A 24,288-nucleotide genomic window follows, 5' to 3' on the forward strand; every position below is an offset into this window, starting at 1 on the left:
ATTTCGGGCTTAGGGCCAGCTATACAGCTAGCCCTAACCTCATTATTACCCGGCGAGCCACCCGGCATCAGGGCAGCTGGAAGAGTTGGATACAGCGCCAGAAGATGGCGCTTCTATGAAAGCGCCATTTTCTGGGGTGGCTGCGGGACTGCAATTCACAGCGGGGGTGCCCAGAAAGCTTGGGCACCCTGCACTGTGGATTCCAAAAACGCAGCGTCAAAAAGACGCACTGTGTGCACATAGCCTAATAGTGAGCCATACACTGCAGAGAAGGTCACCCTGAATATTACTAGCGAACTGCAACTCCCCCCCCCCTCGCCACCAAAATAGGTGAGACCTTCCTTCAATCAAACCTTGAGATCTACAATCTGATGAAACTCACATAAAAGATCATATGATTTAACTATTTACTTCTTTACTCCCGGTGTAGTAGTATCAATACAGGCAAAATGGGAAAAGGTAACAAACCCCAAACTGAAGAATCAAATAAACAACACAAAACGCCAAAAAAAAGTCAAGATGAAAACAAGTCGCAAAAACGAGCTGTAACTGAAACACCTCAACGTAATAAAATTTGTAATGAACTACACAAACAGAAAGCAGCAACACTTCCACTCAACCAGTGGTCAGATAGTGATGAAGATGAGGCCTCCAAATCCATACAGCATTATCAAGATATAAAAGAATACATTAAGGCTCTCCCTACAGGAGAATATATGAAGTATCTATTTAAGGACTTTACACAGGCTGTGAAGGATGAGATCGCAGATCTCAGAAAAGATGTTAAATCGGTGCATGACCGAATACAAATCCTGGAAGATAATAATGAACAGATCATAGCACACGCTTCAAAAGTAACAGAAATCTTAATTGAGAAACAAAAAGATCAATTTCTGCAAAGGACCCACATAGATGACCTCGAAAATAGGTCCCGCAGAAACAACTTAAGAGTTAAAGGCCTGCCGGAATCTATCCCTGATAAGGATATTTTCACTACCTTGATCACAATCTTCAACAACATTATCGGGAAACACAATGAAAATGACCTGAAGATAGAAAGAGCACACAGAGTGTTTTGACCAAAACAATCGGGAACAGACAGACCAAGAGATGTTTTATGCTGTTTCCAAAGCTTTAAAACCAAAGAGGACATTTATCAGAAAGCGAGAGGTGTGGAAAAAATAGAATACGAATGCTCGGAGATTCAAATCTTTCAGGACCTTACAAAGCTGACTCTCGACCTTAGGCAACAGCTTCAACCCTTGACAAAAGTTTTGAGAAATAAGAACATTCCCTACAGATGGCTCTTCCCCTTTGGGCTGGCAGTCCCATTCAATGGCAAGACACTGACAATCAGAACTCCTGATGACTTACCGTTCGTCCTCAGAAAATTGGATTTATCGGACCTCCAGGTCCTACATTGGACAACAACGGAGGCATTTCTAAATTTGCCTCCATTTCCAGTATCTGAAAAGTGGTCTATAGTCACTCCACCCAAAGAAAAAAAGAAAAGAAAACTGAATTCTGAATACAAGAGAACACCCAATAGAGACCACAGAGAAAACGGAGAAATCGGGTGAACATAGAAGCAAAACCTATGATATAAATATTTACTTTGATCAGAAATTCTAGGTTAACTGTTTCTAAAGTTCTGTTATAGTTACCTTTGTATTAAGAGTTATATTTAGAAAAGAGATATGAAGTTGTTGATACTCAACATACGTCAACCTACTACCCCCTCCCTCTTTCCCACTGAGGTGGAGACAGAGATAGGGGGAAGCCTGGACACAATGTATATGCTAAACAACATAATCCCGCCAGATTGAGCTCATAGGCTACATTTGAAATGGGATTTGACATTGTGTCATTTAAAGCCTCTGGTTCAATTAAGACTCACCGGGAGTCTGTTTATACCTCTAATAAGTACATACATATTTCTCTCCGTCTTTGAAAAAAGGGAGAACCCTAAAAAAAAAAATAAAAAAAGAAGAGAACCGCTACTTCTCTTCTAGGTCCACGCCCCCACGGACCTGAATACCGCCTTTATCCTTGCAATTATTCCTGGTAGGGCGTGCATTATTTTTGCTCATATCCCTACCAGCTGCAAAAATTTTCAAACCAGTTGAGAAACCTGGTGGCACGTTGCACATCATGGTTCACTCTTTTGTTTTATTTATCTCATCCTTCTATAGTTCCTGTTTATTTAAAAATCCTGCTAAGACAAAACAAATAAGACGCAAATATGCCCCACTCAAGCATCAATGGCCAACATAAAGGTAGCTACCTATAATGTAAAAGGATTAAACATCCCAGGAAAAAGATCACAAATCTTGAGCTATCTACATAAAAATAAAATAGATGTAGTATTTTTCCAAGAAACTCATTTTAAACAAACACACACACCAGTTACTAAAAATAAAATCTTTACTAAATGGTTTAACGCTAACTCATCAATCAAAAAAAAACAAAAGGTGAATCTATAATTATAAATAAGAGGATTCCTTTCGTCTTTAAGGATGCGTTATATGATAAAGAGGGCAGATACATATTACTGAAATGCACAATATATAATACACTGTTTACGCTAGCAAGCATTTATGCACCAAACAACAATCACGCCCCTTTTTTCAAAAGCTTTACTGAGATCTTAGATAATTTCATAGAAGGCCAATTAATTCTGGGAGGAGATTTCAACATACCCTTACACCCTCCGTTAGACACATCAAATGGTCAATCGACGGTCCCGCTCAAAACAACTAGATACATTAAACAACTTCTAAACAGCAGACTATTAATAGATGTGTGGAGAATGATACACCCCGCCACAAAAGACTATTCCTTCTTCTCATCAGTACACAAAAAATACTCAAGGATTGACTATTTATTTCTCCCCCACAAACATCTGAGCTTAGTACATAGCATCTCTTATGACTCAATATTATTCTCAGATCATGCCCCACTTTTTCTCAACCTGAACATACAACAACAAATCAGAAGCCCCTTAAATTGGAAGCTAAATAATAATGTACTCAAAATGAAAGACTCACAAGATTATTTAGCCAGTTCTATTAAGAATTTCTTTACAGAAAACTGTATTTCTGGCAAATGCGACTGTAACATTTGGGAAGCGCACAAAGCTGTTCTCAGAGGCATTTTCATTGAACTTGGTTCGAGAACAAAGAAAGAAAGAGAAAAGAAGATCTCACTAAAAATAGCCCAAATTAAAAATATGGAAGACAAACATAAGATAACACAATCTCATATTCTAGAGAGAAATCTTTATAATCTAAGACTTGAATTAAGGGCCCTCCTTGATCAAAAAATTGAAAAGTTTCTATCATTCTCCCGTTTTAAAGCATACTCCTATGCAAACATATGTGGTAGATATCTGGCAAACTATATTAAGAAACAAATTAACTCCACACATATTCTGAAAATAAAAAATAATAAGGATCAGATATTCTACAAAACAGAAGATATCGCCAAAACGTTTTCAGAATTCTACTCAAACCTATATAATCTAAAAGCAAACTGCAAATCTGACTCAGAAAAAATTGAAAAAACGGAAGAATTTCTCAAGAACCTAACCCTTCCCCAAATTTCAGCTATGCAAAAGGAATTGTTAGATCTCCCTATAACAAAGGAAGAAATAGAAGAAGCTATACATCAAACCCAAAATGGCAAGAGCCCAGGCCCTGATGGCTTTTCAATAGAATATTATAAGCATTTCAAAACTGAACTGATTTCACACCTGTTAGATTACTTTAACCATATTGATAAATCTAACAATCTCTAGAGGCACACATAAGTCTCATACCGAAAGAAGGAAAAGACCCCACCTCCTGAGGCAGCTTCAGACCAATTTCGCTTATTAATAATGATGTGAAGCTCTATGCCAAAATACTAGCGAATCGATGCAGAAACTTCTCCCAAATTTGATAAATCCGGAACAAGTTGGCTTTATTAAGGGTAGAGAAGCAAAGGGCAATCAACGCGATTCACCTGGCTAAACACCAGGAAATACAATTGTCGGTCCTTTCCACAGACGCGGAAAAAGCATTTGATCGCATTGATTGGTGATTGATAGAACAAACACTCATTAAATTTGGCTTCCCCAAAATTTTTTTACAAAAAATCCTGGCCTTATATTCCACGCCCACAGCCAGAGTCAAAGTGAATAATATCCTGTCCCCCAGCTTTGATATACAGAACGGTACGAGGAGGCAGGGCTGCCCATTGTCCCCCCTTCTATTCATCCTTACACTGGAAACCCTTTTATAAAAAATTAGACAATGCCCCAAAATAAAACGACTGAAGACGGGCACAATTGAACATAAATGCGCTGCTTATGCAGATGATATTCCATTCTTTTTGGTAAACCCAAATGACTCTATACAAGAATTGCTATCAGAACTGCGTCTCTTTAACACAATTTCTAACTTTAAAATAAATTTCTCTAAGTCCAATATAATGCATATCTTATTATCACCTGAAAACAAAGAAAAGCTGTCTACTCTCAATCCCTTTAAAGAATGTTCCTCCATCACTTATTTGGGTACAAAGCTCAGTAATTCTTCCAATCACCTTTACAAACTCAACTTTATGCCTTTACTAAAGTCAGTAGAATCTTCCCTGATGTCATGGAAAGACGCCCCGATTTCCTGGTTTGGTAGAATTAATCTGATAAAAATGATAATTCTACCCAAAGCTCTTTACCTTTTACAAACCCTCCCAATAGATAATCCCCCAACAATTTTTTTAAAAAATGAATGCTATAATATCAAAGTTTGTATGGGCAGGGAAAAGTCATAGGATTAAACACAAAATTCTAGTAAATCTGAGACATAGAGGAGGTCTTGACCTTCCAGATTTCGAAAAATATAGGACAGCAGCACATATAGCAAGAGTGGCTGAACTTCAGTCCCACACATCAACAAAACTTTGGACGATACTTGAATTGAGTGATTTACATAGAGGATTTCTACATTACTTGTGGCCTACTTCCTTTAACAAATTCAAATACAAAAGTATCACAAATCCTTACACCATAACAACTCTCAAACTTTGGCATAAAACAAATAAAAAAATGAATCTGATACCAAGGATCTGCAAAGCCACCCCTATTCTTCACCTAATCCCCAATAGCTACAGATCACTCAAAAAAAAAACTGAGTCACCTGGATCAATATAAAACCATGCCAATACAGTCATTAGTAGACAAAACAGGACTCACTGAATAAAGGTAAATTTAATGCACTCATTTCCACACTAAAGCTGGAGAAAGTAGATATTCAGATCCTACAAGATACGATAAATCTACACCTTCCAGATATCTCTTCCTCAACTACGGACCCACCATTACTCAAACTCTTTCTAAACACAACAAAGAATGAAAAAATAATATCCAAAATAAATAAAAACTTATCCCAAGATGTTGATGTTCCCGACTTTTTGAACAAATGGGAAACAGAATTAAATACAAAATTCCTCCAAGAAGAAATCCAATTAATTCTAGGGAACATTCACTCCCTCACTACTTCGGTGAGGTATCAAGAATTAAACTATAAAATAGTCTCAAGATGGTATAAAACTCCAATTATATTAAATAAAATAAACAGCTCAATTTCCCCACTCTGCTGGAGATGTGGATCTGAACTAGGTACCCTGTCACATATCCTGGTGAAATGCTCAAAAATCCAAAATTACTGGAAAAAAATTAGAGACCATATTAAAAAGATGACCAATACGGAAATACCCTTATTCTATGAATTCATTCTCCTCAACTTAGATCCCTCAAAGTCACTCCTTAGGAAAAATTCTATGTTACCACAAATAGTTAATGCTGCTAAAATAGTCATAACAAGACATTGGAAGAGTGAAGAGCCACCTTCATTTAAAGAATGGATCAGAGAGACAGTCCAGACAGGTACAGTTGAAAAAATCAGACTGTCAAAAATCAAACATGGAAAAGATTTAAATGACTGGGAGGTTTGGCTAAATGCATCGTTATCATACTAAGAAGTTAGTTGAAAAGTTGCGTCTGATCAGCATGCAATGAGAAGTCTCATTTCGATAAAAAAAAACAAAACAGAAAACTTAGCAGGTTTTATTTTTCTTCTTTGTCTTTGCTCCTGTTGCTCCCCCTTTCTTACCTTACTCTCTCACGTATTATACCCCTATATTCTTCCTCATAATTCTCCCCCCATCCCCTTCCACCTTCTTGTTCTTACATCCCCTTTTCTTTATTCATGAAAACACCTGACAGTGTTATAAGTTGTTAATATACTTAAAGTTTTTTCTGAATCCACATTGTCATAATTTGTAAGAAAGTGTCATGATGGTTCCCTACCCATCCATGTTATATTCTAAAATGTTAAATAAAGAATTTAAAATAAAAAAAAAAGAAAAAAAAGAAAACATTACATTAATGATTGGTTACATGTCAATTTGCTATTATGAATGGATGTGCAATTCAAATTAACGCATCATTTGTTTTGTATAATCTCGGCACACTGCCATGGAAGGGTGGTATCTATCTAAGAAACCTTTATTATTAGAAAATGGACATCACATTCTTCTCAGCAAGAAGTTCTGATATGTCTTTTTCAAGATCAGGATTCAATAATGTGTCTTTTTCAAGGTTAATGCACATAGCTAGATGCACCTGTTCAGAAATCCAAACAAAATACAGTATGTCTTCCAACATTACTTAAAGCCAAACTGTCATTTTCAAGATGGAGGCTACCATCACACATACTCTTCCTAATATAAGCATATAAACATATTTGTATGAAGAGGACTGCTGCCCCTGAATTACTGTCTCGTTTGTGTTTGGCGTGTGCACCTTTGTTATTTTTGTGTAGTGTACACATTTTTTTTCTGTGAATGAATATAATGTACATTGTACATCATGCACATGCACTTTTTTGCACTTGTGTGTACAGTGCTGGCCAAAAGTATTGGCACCCCTGCAATTCTGTCAGATAATACTCAGTTTCTTCCTGAAAATGATTGCAATCACAAATTCTTTGGTATTATTATCCTCATTTAATTTGTCTTCAATGAAAAAAAAAATAATTTTGTCATAAAGCCAAATTGGATATAATTCCATACCAAACATAAAAAAGGGGTGGACAAAAGTATTGGCACTGTTTGAAAAATCATGTGATGCTTCTCAAATTTGTGTAATTAACAGCACCTGTAACTTACCTGTGGCACCTAACAGGTGTTGGCAATAACTAAATTAACTAAATCACACTTGCAGCCAGTTGACATGGATTAAAGTTGACTCAACCTCTGTCCTGTGTCCTTGTGTGTACAACATTGAGCATGGAGAAAAGATAGAAGACCAAAGAACTGTCTGAGGGCTTGAGAATCCAAATTGTGAGGAGGCATGAACAATCTCAAGGCTACAAGTCCATCTCCAAAGACCTGAAAGTTACTGTGTCTACGGTGTGCAGTGTCATCAAGAAGTTTAAAGCCCATGGCACTGTGGCTAACCTCCCTAGATGTGGAAGGAAAAGAAAAATTGACGAGAGATTTCAACGCAAGATTGTGCGGATGGTGGATAAAGAACCTCGACTAACATCCAAACAAGTTCAAGCTGCCCTGCAGTCCGAGGGTACAACAGTGTCAACCCATACTATCTGTCGGCGTCTGAATGAAAAGGGACTGTATGGTAGGATACTCAAGAAGACCCCACTTCTTACCCCGAGACATAAAAAAGCCAGGCTGGAGTTTGCCAAAACTTACCTGAGAAAGCCTAAAACGTTTTGGAAGTGTAATAACCTGCAGGTAACGGGATACGCAAGGACTGCTCGGAACCACGGGGGTTAATCAATGCAAATTTAATAATGTATTGCACAACACAGGTGGAGGAAAAGTGAGGGAAGGGAGCACAGCAGTAGAGATAATGCAATATACATACAACTACTTTGAATAACTTGTCAAGGGTGGGAAGCCTCAGATTGTACTCCCAAAAGCAAAACACAGGAAATCCTTATTAAGCAAAAAAAAACGCAGAGTCCTTGTTATCTTACTCGTATAACACAGTGCAGAGTCTTTTCCTATCTGTCCCTAACTAAAGTAGTGTGCACACTTAACTGCAGATTTCAGCGTGGGGTACGTCGTCACCGTTGGGGCCCGTATTCCGCTGGCAGACACCTCTAAAGTTCAGTCTTTGTCCCGGATCTGTAACTTGCACGTGCTGTCTGGCTCCTCGCTCTCCACATCCAGCCTCTTTGGATCTGTAATTTGCACGTGCTGTCTGGCCCCTCGCTCCACATCCAGCCTCTTTGGATCTGTGTCTTGGGGGTACACCACGCAACACTCTAAGGTACTTGGACCTCGGAAAACAGGGCAGACTGAGGCCTTCTATCTTACAGCCCACTCGAGCACACTCCTCTCTGCAAAACACAGCCACATGTAGACTCCTCCTCCTGTTCCAAACTGCTCCAAGTCACTCGAGCAGCAGGACTTTTGCCCGCTGTTCTCTGTTTTGACAGCAGGTGGCAGCATAACACAAGGAAGTCCACCAAACAGTCTTTTAACCTATATATATATAAATGTTAACAGGTCTTACATTTCCCCCCCTCTTTAACCTCGGCCGTCCCGGCCGATACACTCCTGAGGCACTCTGCAAAGGGGCACACGGTGGAAACTCCTGCCCTGCTTCACAACCTGTTGCTTGGGACTCGAACCCTCCCCACCGGGTAGCGGCTCCCACCATTCTTCCACAGTCCGCGGGCATGGATAAGGTGTTGGAAGACCTTTTGGGCAGGCCGGTTAGCAACTGTCGTCTTCCAGTAATCACAGCCCCCTTGTTGAAGAGCAACTGGTCTAATTCTTTCAGGATGTTCATGCCCACAATAGCTGGCACCTCTCTGTCGTACCGGCCCTCCGTTAACACAATCCCTTTTTTGCCTAAGTTCTGGCCACAGGCACGTATGTTCATCCACACGACCCCTACAACCGGAATGGGAAGATTGTTTGCAGCCCTCAGTTTGATATGTGCCCCTTTGTCAATTGATACAGTTTGTCCAAAATGTTGGTAGAAGACCTGTTCTGGCATGGTGGTCACTTGGGACCCAGTATCCATCAGGCATCTTACTTCTTTCCCTTCAAATTCGGCCATGATCGTCGGCGTGCTGGCTGCTATATCTTCAGGGTGTTGGTGTTCTCTAAGATCAGTTGGTCTCCCCGCCTTGTGCCCATCCATGGAGGGAGGCACTAGTTTAACGGTGGTCTTTCTTGAGACGTCTTCCTCTCCGGACAGTGTCGGAATAAATGGTTCCGATTTCCACAGTTCCAACACTGGTAGTCTCCAGCGGGTCTCGATAGTCTCTGCTCGATCTGTCCCCTCTCTTCTTGATAGGTATGCGTGCGGGTATTTGGCCGCGGTGCTGTCGTTCCTACTTCTGAAGTCGGGGCTTGCATATTCTTCAGCAACTCTTGTAGAGCAGTAACAGTCTCTTGTAACTGATCCACTTTAGCCTCAAGCTGACTCGGTTCTCGGTTTTTCTCACCCGGGACTACCTTATGCATACAAACTTCACCCCAGGCGTTCTGCGGGTCGCAATTTTCAGTTTGTGTACGGGAGACTGCTTCTTCCAATATCTCCTGGAAAGTTAGTTTTTTTTCTACCCTGAGCCGTTCACGGAGGGCACCTTTGATCTTGGGGTTATGTAACCCATGGAGGAATTGATCTCGTAGGGTACGGTCAGCATAACCGGGGGTTTGTGCTAGCTCTGGCTCTGCTGTAAGCATTTGTCTCATTATTCTCTGGAGTGCATTTGCATACTGTGGCAGACCTTCTTCTTCACCCTGCAGCCTGTAGAACAATTGCGCCTGTAAATCTCCTGCTTCTGGTTTCCCGCCATACACTCTCTCAAGAATCTTCACCACCTGCTCTAACGTCTTTCGTTCACTCTCAGGGCGCAATAAAATGGTCTCTTGAGCATGGCCTTCAAGGGCAATCAACAGTATCTCCCCTTGATTTTCTGCAGTCACTCCTGCTACTCTCAACATGCCCCTCACTCTCTGTGCCCAGTCATGGAGAGGTACATTGCTGCCAGTAAATTTTGGTATATGGGTCAGCATAGCCCCCAGGGACAGTTGCCTTGCTGGTATTCCCCCATCAGGTTGTATTAGAACACCTCCATGAGCGACACCCCCCTGTCCGTCCATTGTTCCGTACCAGCCTGCGTATCCTGCCGACTGCGCCAAATGTAATAACCTGCAGGTAACGGGATACGCAAGGACTGCACGGAACCACGGGGGTTAATCAATGCAAATTTAATAATGTATTGCACAACACAGGTGGAGGAAAAGTGAGGGAAGGGAGCACAGCAGTAGAGATAATGCAATATACATACAACTACTTTGAATAACTTGTCAAGGGTGGGAAGCCTCAGATTATACTCCCAAAAGCAAAACACAGGAAATCCTTATTAAGCAAAAAAAAAAACGCAGAGTCCTTGTTATCTTACTCGTATAACACAGTGCAGAGTCTTTTCCTAGCTGTCCCTAACTAAAGTAGTGTGCACACTTAACTGCAGATTTCAGCGTGGGGTACGTCGTCACCGTTGGGGCCCGTATTCCGCCGGCAGACACCTCTAAATTTCAGTCTTTGTCCCGGATATGTAACTTGCACGTGCTGCCTGGCTCCTCGCTCTCCACATACAGCCTCTTTGGATCTGTAATTTGCACGTGCTGTCTGGCCCCTCGCTCCACATCCAGCCTCTTTGGATCTGTGTCTTGGGGGTACACCACGCAACACTCTAAGGTACTTGGACCTCGGAAAACAGGGCAGACTGAGGCCTTCTATCTTACAGCTTACTCGAGCACACTCCTCTCTGCAAAACACAGCCACATGTAGACTCCTCCTCCTGTTCCAAACTGCTCCAAGTCACTCGAGCAGCAGGACTTTTGCCCGCTGTTCTCTGTTTTGACAGCAGGTGGCAGCATAACACAAGGAAGTCCACCAAACAGTCTTTTAACCTATATATATATAAATGTTAACAGGTCTTACATTTCCCCCCGTCTTTAACCTCGGCCGTCCCGGCCGATACACTCCTGAGGCACTCTGCAAAGGGGCACACGGTGGAAACTCCTGCCCTGCTTCACAACCTGTTGCTTGGGACTCGAACCCTCCCCACCGGGTAGCGGCTCCCACCATTCTTCCACAGTCCTCGGGCACGGATAAGGTGTTGGAAGACCTTTTGGGCAGGCCGGTTAGCAACTGTCGTCTTCCAGTAATCACAGCCCCCTTGTTGAAGAGCAACTGGTCTAATTCTTTCAGGATGTTCATGCCCACGATAGCTGGCACCTCTCTGTCGTACCGGCCCTCCGTTAACACAATCCCTTTTTTGCCTAAGTTCTGGCCACAGGCACGTATGTTCATCCACACGACCCCTATAACCGGAATGGGAAGATTGTTTGCAGCCCTCAGTTTGATATGTGCCCCTTTGTCAATTGATACAGTTTGTCCAAAATGTTGGTAGAAGAACTGTTCTGGCATGGTGGTCACTTGGGACCCAGTATCCATCAGGCATCTTACTTCTTTCCCTTCAAATTCGGCCATGATCGTCGGCGTGCTGGCTGCTATATCTTCAGGGCGTTGGTTTTCTCTAAGATCAGTTGGTCTCCCCGCCTTGTGCCCATCCATGGAGGGAGGCACTAGTTTAACGGTGGTCTTTCTTGAGACGTCTTCCTCTCCGGACAGTGTCGGAAAAAATGGTTCCGATTTCCACAGTTCCAACACTGGTAGTCTCCAGCGGGTCTCGATCGTCTCTGCTCGATCTGTCCCGTCTCTTCTTGATAGGTATGCGTGCGGGTATTTGGCCGCGGTGCTGTCGTTCCTACTTCTGACGCCGGGGCTTGCATATTCTTCAGCAACTCTTGTAGAGCAGTAACAGTCTCTTGTAACTGATCCACTTTAGCCTCAAGCTGGCTCGGTTCTCGGTTTTTCTCACCCGGGACTAACTTATGCATACAAACTTCACCCCAGGCGTTCTGCGGGTCGCAATTTTCAGTTTGTGTGCGGGAGACTGCTTCTTCCAATATCTCCTGGAAAGTTAGTTTTTTTTCTACCCTGAGCCGTTCACAGAGGGCACCTTTGATCTTGGGGTTATGTAACCCATGGAGGAATTGATCTCGTAGGGTACGGTCAGCATAACCGGGGGTTTGTGCTAGCTCTGGCTCTGCTGTAAGCATTTGTCTCATTATTCTCTGGAGTGCATTTGCATACTGTGGCAGACCTTCTTCTTCACCCTGCAGCCTGTATAACAGTTGCGCCTGTAAATCTCCTGCTTCTGGTTTCCCGCCATACACTCTCTCAAGAATCTTCACCACCTGCTCTAACGTCTTTCGTTCACTCTCAGGGCGCAATAAAATGGTCTCTTCAGCATGGCCTTCAAGGGCAATCAACAGTATCTCCCCTTGATTTTCTGCAGTCACTCCTGCTACTCTCAACATGCCCCTCACTCTCTGCGCCCAGTCATGGAGAGGTACATTGCTGCCAGTAAATTTTGGTATATGGGTCAGCATAGCCCCCAGGGACAGTTGCCTTGCTGGTATTCCCCCATCAGGTTGTATTAGAACACCTCCATGAGCGACACCCCCCTGTCCGTCCATTGTTCCGTACCAGCCTGCGTATCCTGCCGACTACGCCAAATGTAATAACCTGCAGGTAACGGGATACGCAAGGACTGCACGGAACCACGGGGGTTAATCAATGCAAATTTAATAATGTATTGCACAACACAGGTGGAGGAAAAGTGAGGGAAGGGAGCACAGCAGTAGAGATAATGCAATATACATACAACTACTTTGAATAACTTGTCAAGGGTGGGAAGCCTCAGATTGTACTCCCAAAAGCAAAACACAGGAAATCCTTATTAAGCAAAAAAAACCCGCAGAGTCCTTGTTATCTTACTCGTATAACACAGTGCAGAGTCTTTTCCTATCTGTCCCTAACTAAAGTAGTGTGCACACTTAACTGCAGATTTCAGCGTGGGGTACCTCGTCACCGTTGGGGCCCGTATTCCGCCGGCAGACACCTCTAAAGTTCAGTCTTTGTCCCGGATCTGTAACTTGCACGTGCTGCCTGGCTCCTCGCTCTCCACATCCAGCCTCTTTGGATCTGTGTCTTGGGGGGGACACCACGCAACACTCTAAGGTACTTGGACCTCAGAAAACAGGGCAGACTGAGGCCTTCTTTCTTACAGCCCACTCGAGCACACTCCTCTCTGCAAAACACAGCCACATGTAGACTCCTCCTCCTCCTGTTCCAAACTGCTCCAAGTCACTCGAGCAGCAGGACTTTTGCCCGCTGTTCTCTGTTTTGACAGCAGGTGGCAGCATAACACAAGGAAGTCCACCAAACAGTCTTTTAACCTATATATATATAAATGTTAACAGGTCTTACAGAAGAATGTTCTCTGGTCAGATGACACAAAAGTAGAGCTTTTTGGGAAAAGCCATCAACATAGAGTTTACAGGAAAAAAAAAAAGGCATTCAAAGAAAAGAACACGGTCCCTACAGTCAAACATGGCGGAGGTTCCCTGATGTTTTGGGGTTGCTTTGCTGCTTTTGGCACTGGACTGCTTGACCGTGTGCATGGCATTATGAAGGCTGAAGACTACCAACAAATTTTGCAGCATAATGTAGGGCCCAGTGTGAGAAAGCTGGGTCTCCCTCAGAGGTCATGGTTCTTCCAGCAGGACAATAACCCAAAACACACTTCAAAAAGCACTAGAAAATGGTTTAGAGAAAGCACTGGAGACTACTAAACTAAGTAGACTACTAAGCAGCCGCCCCTCCCCTCTAGTGTGGAGGTTGAGTGGCTGTGACATCAGCATCTTGCACCTTGGCTGCAGCCATCTTTATGAGGAAGGCTCACCACATTCTGTGTGTGCACATATCATTTGTCTTGGCTCCTTTTTGGTGTTTTTTTTATATAGTTCTTTGTGGTTTTTCTAACTAATTCGGTGTAGGGACTCGCAAGTGTGAGAATCCTTGACGAACGGATTGCGAGCTTACATATTTTGGGCCAAAATATAAACTAATATCTCACTATTTGAGGTATGGCACATTTTATCCATTTTTGCAGGATGTGTGTGGACCTTTTGAATTCAGGTGGAAAATGGTGAACCTGTCATGTGTTATGTACTCATATAGTGCTAACTGACCCGCCTGGACCTGGTGTTGTGCGTCATTTATAGGCCTTAATTCAGACACTGTGCGTCTCGTGTATCCGTGCGAGATGCACCTGTATAGTGCTATTTTGCCCGCCTGACCTGGGTTTCTGGCGTCATTTATAGGTTACAGTTCAGACACTGTGCATTTCACTCATTATATGATGGGCTCCCAGTGCAAGACTACTAAAGTTGCCAGCAATGAGTCCAGACCTGAATCCCATAGAACACCTAGGAAAATTAAACAAATCACTCCCGAGCTTGAAAGTGATGCAAGTTTATTTAATGTGCAGCCCCCATGCAGCGGTGATACCACGCTTCACACCATCCTGTGCCTCCAGTTCACTCCACTAATGTGCAACTGAGGAAGGTCCATAGTGGACCAAAAACGTTATTTTCATGCACATTAAATAAACTTGCATCACTTTCAAGCTCGGGAGTGCCTTGTTTAATTACATTGTACGGCCTTGGAACCTGAAGAGCACCCCTTTTTCTCGTGATATTCCTACAAGGAAGTGCCATTTCTTCTTTCTATGCATCTAAAAAGGAGTGATCACACCTTGGAGAGCTGTTGCAGCAAGTGGATTGACATGAATCATGGCTCCAACACGAGAGATGTCAATTTAAACAAAGGAGAGGATTATCAAACTCTTAAAAGAGGGTAAATCATCACGCAATATTGCAAAAGATGTTGGTTGTTCACAGTCAGCTGTGTCTAAAATCTGGACCAAATGCAAACAACATGGGAAGGTTGTTAAAGGCAAACATACTGGTAGACCAAGGAAGATATCAAAGCATCAAGACAGGAAACTTGAAGTAATATGTCTCCAAAACAGGAAATGTACAACAAAACAAATGAGGAATGAATGGAAGGAAACTGAAGTCAATGTCTGTGACAGAACTGTAAGAAACTGCCTAAAGGAAAATGGGATTTACATACAGAAACGTTAAAACAATAAAAAGATGACTGCCTGAAGAGAACATGTACATTTCCACAGTCATTGATGATATGGGGCTGCATGTCAAGTAATGACACTGGGAAGATGGCTGTCATTACATGTTCAATAAATGCCCAAGTTTACATTGAAATTTTGGACACTTTCCTTATTTCATCAATTGAAAGGATGTTTGGGGATGATAAAATCACTTATTAAGATGATAATGCATCCTGCCATAGAGCAAAAACTGTGAAAACATTCCTTGAAAGAAGACACATAAGATCTATTACATGGCCTGCAAATAGTCCGGATCTCAATCCAATTAAAAATATTTGGTGGAAGTTGGAGAATGATCCATGGTCCATGACAAGGCTCCATCCTGCAAAGCTCATCTGGCAACAGTAATCAGAGAAAGTTGGAACCAGATTGATGAAGAATACTGTTTGTCACTCATTAAGTCCATGCTTAAGAGACTGCAAGCTGTTATTGAAGCCAGAGGTGGTGCAACAAAATACTAGTGATGTATTGGAGTGTTCTTTTGTTTGAGTCCATAATTTTTTCCTCATAATTGAGTGAGTCCATAACTTTTCCCCCCTGTTTGGTCTTGAAAAGTAACCGTTGCTGGCTAGCACATTATATTTTCATGATTTTTTTTTAGTGTTTTTTAAAGCCAGAAAGTTGACATTTGAAATGACTTTAGTTTTGTGCCATGTCTGTGATCTTCTTTTTTTAAACAAAAGTAAACAACTGAATGAACATCCTCAGAGCCAGGCGAATCCATAATTTTTGCCAGGGTGTTATGATTCAGTGACCGAGGAGGATCAGAAAAAGGACAAAAATGCAGAAACCCAAAAAGTAACCAGAGTGGCTGGAACCTTAACGGACTGCAGACCTATTACTGACACACTACTAGAAGTAGCCGTGGGGCGTGCCTATGATGACCTAGTCGCCTAGACAAAGCCAGAGAACTAAATATTCTTACAGAAATAAATATTAGAAAAGCTAATCTGCCTTGGAGCAGTTCCCAAAGATATAGATAGCCCCCCACATGTAAAGACTACGGTGATATAATAAAATACAATACATAGCTAGAAAACAGATTCAGCAAAGATAAGGCCCAAACTATATATATAGGAAAGAGCACTATCTGCAGCCGTAAAAACCCTAATAAATCTCAGCACGCCTGATATGGAAAAGCCCTGAGTGCACACAGGCTCTCACCCACTAAATCAGTTCTCTGGTGTTACTGGGATCCAAAAAACACTAATACAGATGAGGGACTGAATTTAATACTGTCACGGGGTTCTTCTCCCATATCACACAATCAACAGAGCGAGAGATGGCGGTACAATCCAAAGAGCATTTATTCCAAGCAAATCAAAACGGTCCATAAGATAATCCGCAAAACAGAGGGTAAAATGAATCCAGTAACACAAATATAGTCCGGTAAGGATAAATGTCCAGGTCTTTCTCTGAGAAGTCTTAGCTTCTACCAGAGGATCTATCTTCCTGCTTCATTCTTGAAGTTCTCCAACAGACTACCAATCTCCAAGTAAAACAGAGAGTTTAGTTGAATTCCTGGACCCCTCCCCCAGACTTAAGGATAGAAACACTGTAGGGGGTTATTATCTACAGACAATAGAATGTACACATAAGTAGTACAAATAATGGATAGTGAACCACGCCTAAACATGATAGCAGCAGCGGTAGAAATAAATCCTGCACCACTCAAACCATCTGTGTTACCTTGAACGGTAAATCCACGTGTGAGGAAGGCAGCTCTCAGTTCAGAGAAGGTCCGCAGCAGCTTCAGTGCCGGAAAAACTTTATTGTAGTTGCAGGTGCATTATAAAATCAGCAGTACGGGACCGAGATGCAGGATCCCTCACCTGAGGACGACGGCCATTTCGCCTGCAAATCAGGCTTCCATGGGTCCACACGCCTAAACATGAACCCACACAAAATGGTACATGACTCACAATATCCCACCATCTCAACCTGTCCCTCCTTTTTAATAAGTGAGAATGCCATGGGCATCTCACTTAAGTCCATGTTGCTCAGCTGTGAATAGTCTTCTTGCTAGGACAGTCCATCAGCATTCCGGTATTGGCTTCCACACTTGTATTGGATGGAAAAGCTGTAGATAGTCCCTTGTATAGCGGTAGGGTTGGAAGGAAAAGCTTCCCTTTGTGTCCTCCTTCACTCAAACTGCGTTTCCTGCACCCACAAATCGGCATTGTAGATCTCCCACATCATTTCCTAAGAGAATATCTGCAGGCTCATCACCCCAATCACACATTCTTGACTCCATTGCCAAAGTCCAGATTCACAGTCGCCTTTGGAATATTCCTTTTTTGTCTTCCAGCCAATTCAATAACAATCTCTGGTCCATGATGTATTGCCTCTGGCCGAACCACCCGGGGATCAGCTATTGTGAGAAATGCCCCAGAATCACAAAATCCAATGACTTTCTGCCCATCCAGCGCAACCTCCTGTAAGTGCTTGTTTTGATGGTAAGAGGAACTCGGGGCTGTGGCTCGCACCCCATGAACCCCTAGTGGCCGATCATGAGTGTCTGAATCATTAGGCAAGTCAACTTGAAGGGGTGAGAACTCTTCCCCCATTGTGTTCGGCTGTAGAGAATGAACAGGTCGATTTGGTGCAAGGTCATTCCTCAATTGACCAACAGGGCAAGTGTTTTGTAAATGCCCAGGCTGTCCACATTGATAACATCTCCTCTGCATTGTACTCCTTCCAGTGTGCATTCTGGAGAAGGCAGTAGGCGAACCTGGTGACAGAGGCCAGTGGCCATACACTCCAACAGGGGCATCTGTTATGTCCAGGAGGTGGATCCACTGGACCGTGCACCCCACCGGAGGCCTGGGTGCACGGTAGCTGAAGCACTAGCGTGGCAGGGACAGCGTCCCACAGGGGACGGGTAGAACAGAGTCACTGGGGCCTCAGAGTTCCAGAAGATAATGCAGAAATCCGGCACAGATGCCGGGTAGGAATGTCTGGCAATAGTATTGGTAACAGGACACAGCAGCAGGGGACCTGAGCACCTAGCTTTCAAGACAAGGCTTACAAGACACGTTGATCAGGTGCCGCCCACATGGAAAGGCCAGTCCTATATACCCAGCACAGCCTCATGTCATTTCCTGCTTCAGCAGTGCTGGGCCCATAAGACCAGGTGAGTGGGCGTGGCCCGACCCTATACAGAAGCATGAGTCTAAGACTCACAGTCAGACACATGTGACTGGGGACAGGACACAGGAGAGCCCGAGCGGGAGCGGCAACCATGACCGGTGGACACGTGGACTGGATCAGTGGTTAAGGAGTGGTGCAATGACGGTGAGGCCGGATCAGTGGATACGGAGCAGTGCCAGGATGGTGCGACCAGATCAGCGCGTAAGGAGCGGTGCTGAGGCATCAGGAGCGTAACAGTACCCCCCTTTTATGCCCCCCCCTCCGTGCAAAGTACCCCCGGGGCACACCGGACCGAGCTTCCGGACCATAACCCAATGCAAAGGCAAGGAAGGACTGCTGACCCGTGCCACCTTCTTGACCGCACCACGCTTAGCCGAAGAACCCTTGGCAGTGGCAACAGAAAGAGGAGGCGGATGGGCAGAAGCAGAGAGGGAATCGTGGATGACCGGCTCGGATGTACAGGCAGTAGAAGAGAGGGAATCGAGAACGACCGGCTCGGGTGTCTCGGATCGGGCACAGGACGGACAATCAGAGACAAAAAATGCAACATCCTGAGGAAGAGATGGCCACCAATGGGCCCGAGCAATAGCACTCAGGGTGTCCTCCTGACTGGCGTGTTCGGTCATCTCCGATGAATGCCCCCACTGAAGGACCTCGGGTCTGTCAGACGCGGTGACGAAGGACTTCCCAGGAGGAACCTGTGGCAGGGGGGACGTAGTCACCGGAACAACTTCATTGTGACCAACGCCAGACGGAGAAGTCTCATCTTCTGGATCCGGCGGTATCAAAGACTCTAGTGCCAGGGACTGTGGAACGATGCTGGACTGCGTCGTCTCTTCTTCCTGCGGCATGACAGACTCAGGTGCCAAGGGCTGAGGAACGGACTGCAGACAGATGTCATGGCACAACGGACCCCAGAGAGTGATTGCGCCAGAGCGCCAACTGATGTCAGGGTCATGGAGTTGTAACCAGGGCATACCCAGCAGGAGCGCGGGGGCTATTCTTGGGATGACATATAAAGCAATAGTCTCAGTGTGCAGAGCGCCAACATGGAGTCTTACGGGTTCGGTTGAATAGAAGACGGGTTCGTATAAGGGTTTACCGTCCACGGAGGTGAACCAGAGGTGTTTAGCAAGCGGGATGACAGGTATACGATATCGGTCCACTGTAGCTTGTTGAATGAAATTACCCACTGCCCCAGAATCAATGTGAGCCTCTGCCGTGAATCGGGTTTTCTCAGTCATTACCTGAACAGTCTGTATAACTGGGACTGAGGGGATTCCGGTACCAAGGGTGGCGGTTCCCACCATCGCTTGGACTTGGGGTCTTCCTGGTCTCTCGGGGCAAGAGCAGAGCAGATGTGAACCGCTTCCACAATATTAACACAGGCCCTGGGCGAGTCGCTTTGCACGGCGTTGCTTGGCTTGGCTCAGCCGGTCTATTTGCATAGGTTCGGGAGTTGAATCACAGGGAGGCAATAGCGGGAGAACGGTAGAGCTCTGCGGAATAAAGGTGTGACGAATTGATCGCTTCTCCCGGGATACCTCCTTGGTTCGTTCTTGAAAACGGAGATCAATCCGGGTGGCAAGAGATATCAGAGCGTCCAAAGTACGAGGAACGTCATGATCGGCTAATTCATCCTTGATGCGGCCAGAGAGGCCCTCCCAAAAGGCTGCCGTCAATGCCTCAGTGTTCCAGCCTAGCTCGGAGGCAAGCGTACGGAACTGGATGGCGTACTGGCCCACTGTTAGGGTGCATGGCGTAGCCGGAGGAGCGAAGAGGTAACCGCAGTAGTACGTCCTGGTTCATCGAAGGTACTCCAAAAGGCCTGAAGAAATTCCTGGACACGGCAGCAGGGGACCTGAGCACCTAGCTTTCAAGACAAGGCTTACAAGACACGTTGATCAGGCGCCGCCCACATGGAAAGGCCAGTCCTATATACCCAGCACAGCCTCATGTCATTTCCTGCTTCAGCAGTGCTGGGCCCATAAGACCAGGTGAGTGGGCGCGGCTCGACCCTATACAGAAGCATGAGTCTAAGACTCAGAGTCAGACACATGTGACTGGGGACAGGACACAGGAGAGCACGAGTGGGAGCGGCAGCCATGACCGGTGGACACGTGGACTGGATCAGTGGTTAAGGAGCAGTGCAATGACGGTGAGGCCGGATCAGTGGGTACGGAGCAGTGCCGGGATGGTGCGACTGGATCAGCGGGTAAGGAGCGGTGCCGAGGCATCGGGAGCGTGACAGCATCTATGGTGCAGGGGTCAGCGGTACACTCCGGTGGAGGTGGTGGTAACCCTTCTTCAGGCAAGATGGAATGCACAAAATGTACTGGACGAGATCGAGGTGCATGGGGCTCCCTCCGAGTCCTTGTGGGACAACTGGATTGCAGGTGCCCAGGTTGTCCGCACCCATAACATCTCGTCTCTGTGATCCCCCCAGGGCGTGGTCGGAACTGTTGGGGCCCAGGATTGTGCGCCATGGTTGTCATCGGGCTTTGGCTGGTTGGAGGGGCAGATATAACTGGAGAGGGCCGGGGAGCAGGAGCAGGCTGTGGCTTATTGTCCAAAAGCCCCCTCCATTGCGGTCGGATAGTAAGGGCCTCATCAACCAGGGCTGCAGCTCCATCCAAGGTGCACGCCGTGCACTCTCTGACCCATTCCCGTATTTCTGAGGGACACTTGTACAGAAATTGTTCTATAAGAAATACCTGTATAACGTCTTCCACAGTGAAGGCATCTTCCGCTTCCAGCCATCTCCGACATGCCTGGGACATCTTATGAGCATACATCCTAAACGATCCCCCCGTGGTGCATGGGAGGTCTCGGAACTGTGCCCTATGTGAGTCTGAGGTGATGGCATGGTAATCCAAGATAGTCCGCTTTACAATGTTGTAATCCCGGTTCTGCTGTGAGTCAATGGTGCGATAAGCCTCTGCCAGGCTTCCATTCAGGAGGAGTCCCACTAACAAATGCACCCAGCCAGAGTGGGCAACCTCCATCATGACACACTGCTGCTCAGAGTCCTTGAAGAACCCTTCCACAACTCCGGAAGCCTCATCAAATGGCTTGAAGTCCGCCCGGGTGATCTGCACAGGCTCCTGGATCGCTGGGTTTACACTCCAACTCACATTACTCCCTCTGTCGGACTCCATTGCTTTTTGTCTCCTCTGTGCTCAGAGAGCAGTCGGCTCCTTATATTCCTGAAATACATCGGGGTCAAGAGCTGCCATCTCTTCTTTGAACCACACCACCCACTGGCTTCTTGGGGCAGAGATCCCCGTCCCCAGTGTTTGTCCGTCAGACATCTGGGAGGAGGTGGACTGGCTGTCACCCACAAGTAGATCAATTAAGGCTTCTTTACTCAGTCCCTGGTAGCTCAGGCCCAGATCTTTGGCTCTCTCCTTTAGACTGGAAGCAGTCCAGTGTCTGTACTCACTCTGTTGGTGGATCTCCATTAGGCTGCGCTCTGTTGATCCCACTGCTTCCACCAGTTGTCATGGGGTTCTTCTCCCATATCACACAATCAACAGAGCGAGAGATCCAAAGAGCATTTATTCCAAGCAAATCAAAACGGTCCATAAGATAATCCGCAAAACAGAGGGTAAAATGAATCCAGTAACACAAATATAGTCCGGTAAGGATAAATGTCCAGGTCTCCCTCTGAGAAGTCTCAGCTTCTACCAGAGGATCAATCTTCCTGCTTCATTCTTTAAGTTCTCCAACAGACTGCCAATCTCCAAGTAAAACAGAGAGTTTAGTTGAATCCCTGGACCCCTCCCCCAGAACTAGGGACAGAAACACTGTAGGGGGTGATTATCTACAGACAATAGAATGTACACATAAACAGTACAAATAATGGATAGTGAACCACGCCTAAACATGAACCCACACAAAATGGTACATGACCCACAATATCCCACCATCACAATACCAAGCATGACAAAACACAATACATAGAAAAACATGGAGCTAGGTATACAGACACTCCCAGCAGGAAATGATCCAACTTCACCAAGAACTCCACAAAGGCAAAATCAGGAATCAAGAATTAGTATCAAAACAGAAAAAACTATAAGAAAATGGAAACAATAAGCAGAGGTACAAGACCAACGTATCTGAGAGGAGTTTTAGTTGAGAGGAGGGCTAGCTTCAGAATGTCCTTAGCACACAGGAGATACATTGAGCATGGGCAAGGGATAGGAGAAAACTACTTAGTTATACAGGCCCAATCTGAATGACCTGATTGCCAGTCCTCCACAGGTGTCTGGCTCCCATTTAACAAGTCAACTGCACCGCCAGCACTGATCACAAGAGGGAGCCCCAAACTGGAAAATGTATTCACAACACCAGGGGTTGTATAAGTGACTTTATTATTATTATAACCTCTGCTGAAAAATACATGTTATATAAATTATATATTTTAGGTGTTGGGAAGAATGGACCAAGATGCACTTTATGAAGAGTTGAATGCTGCATTCTTCAAATATAAAGGCATATACTTTAGAGCCAAGTATACATCACCTGAAGTCATAGATGCTGTAGAACATATGGAAATTCAGGATGGTGATGTGTTTCTTGTCACTTACCCAAAATCAGGTACAGTACATACATTGACATTTTTTCCCGATGATGGTGTAAGAAAAGTTTAATTTCATTGGATTACTTTGATAGAGATAATCTTACACAATGTATAAATTCATAGCAGGAAGCTGAGAAAGTAATATGTTTTACATTTTAAAATGTGATATTAATACTTGCTATTCTGCAGGCACTGTATGGACACAGCAAATTCTAAGCCTAATATTGAATGAAGGCCATCGGAACGGAACAGAACAGATTACTAATATTGAAAGAGCACCGTGGATTGAGTATAACATTTACAACGTTGATTTTAAAAGCCGTCCATCTCCTCGTCTCTTCTCATCTCATCTGCCTTATTATCTTTTGCCAAAAGATATGAGATTCAGAATGGGAAAAGTAAATCACATAAGTATTCTCTTATAAGATTTCTGCTATTGATTCTTTAATTTATCATTTTGCAAAAAAAACATTAAAATGATGTTCCAAAATTTCTATTTCTTTTAGTCACACTTGCCCAGCAGCAAACAGACAGGACATGCTAAATGATAAAATGGGTATGCATGGAAAAAAACATAAGGCAGGAAACAAATGCTGAGAGCATATTTTTTCCTTCATAGATGTATGTATACACAGGCATACTGAACAAATGTATATATGTCACCAATGAAATCATTTTTCATCCAAATTACATCAGTTTTGTTTGCTTGTGCTGTCTGTTTTCATGGACCTATTGATTTTAAATGGAAAGGACTGTGCAAAAAATTGGACTTCTGAATTAGCCCATCGAATTTAACTGCTTAAAGGGGTTCACCATCTTTGTGGATAATTATTTTTCTTACTTAAAAGTATGCATTTGGGGCTATAAATCATATGTGCTATGCTATTAGGGTTCATAAAAGAGCCGGGTAAAGCACCGACAATTCGGAGACAGCTGCAGATTGCTATTTTAGGCTCGGGAGGTCCAATAAGCATGGACCTCCCCAGTCTCAGAATACCAGCCCCCAGCTGTCGGGCTTTATCTTGGCTGGGTATCAAAATTGGTGGAGACCGAAAGTCGTTTTTTTTTAAATTTAAATTATTAAATTATTATTTTTTTAAAAGCCACTAGCAGTTCCTCTTATTTTGATACAGAGCCAAGATAAGCGCTCGGCTGGGGGCAGGAGGCATGGGCTTTATCTGTGCTGGGTATCATAATATTGGGGACCCTACGCCAATTGTTTTATTTATTAATTTATTTTTATACCACGATACCGACTCGCAGACAGTTGCACTGCTTTCCCCATCCACCGGCCATCCTGGCGCCTGTGATAGGTTGCAGTCAGCTGACACATTGCCACTAAGGGTGGGGCCGTGTCTGCCT

General features: G+C 44.2%; 1 protein-coding gene across 2 annotated transcripts in view; it reads left to right on the top strand.

Moving 5' to 3' along the window:
- The window catches only part of LOC142295227 (amine sulfotransferase-like), a 79,164-nt gene that overhangs the window by 7,594 nt on the left and 47,282 nt on the right, over positions 1–24,288 (top strand). For both annotated transcript variants that reach the window (XM_075338316.1, XM_075338317.1), the window contains exons 2-3: positions 22,772–22,943; positions 23,116–23,324. In XM_075338316.1, the coding sequence (XP_075194431.1) occupies positions 22,784–22,943; positions 23,116–23,324 (369 nt within the window). In that variant the 5' untranslated portion in view covers positions 22,772–22,783. The remainder of the gene's footprint in view (positions 1–22,771; positions 22,944–23,115; positions 23,325–24,288) is intronic.

This window comes from Anomaloglossus baeobatrachus, chromosome 3, assembly GCF_048569485.1.
Source record: "Anomaloglossus baeobatrachus isolate aAnoBae1 chromosome 3, aAnoBae1.hap1, whole genome shotgun sequence".
NCBI classification, from domain to species: Eukaryota; Metazoa; Chordata; class Amphibia; order Anura; family Aromobatidae; genus Anomaloglossus; species Anomaloglossus baeobatrachus.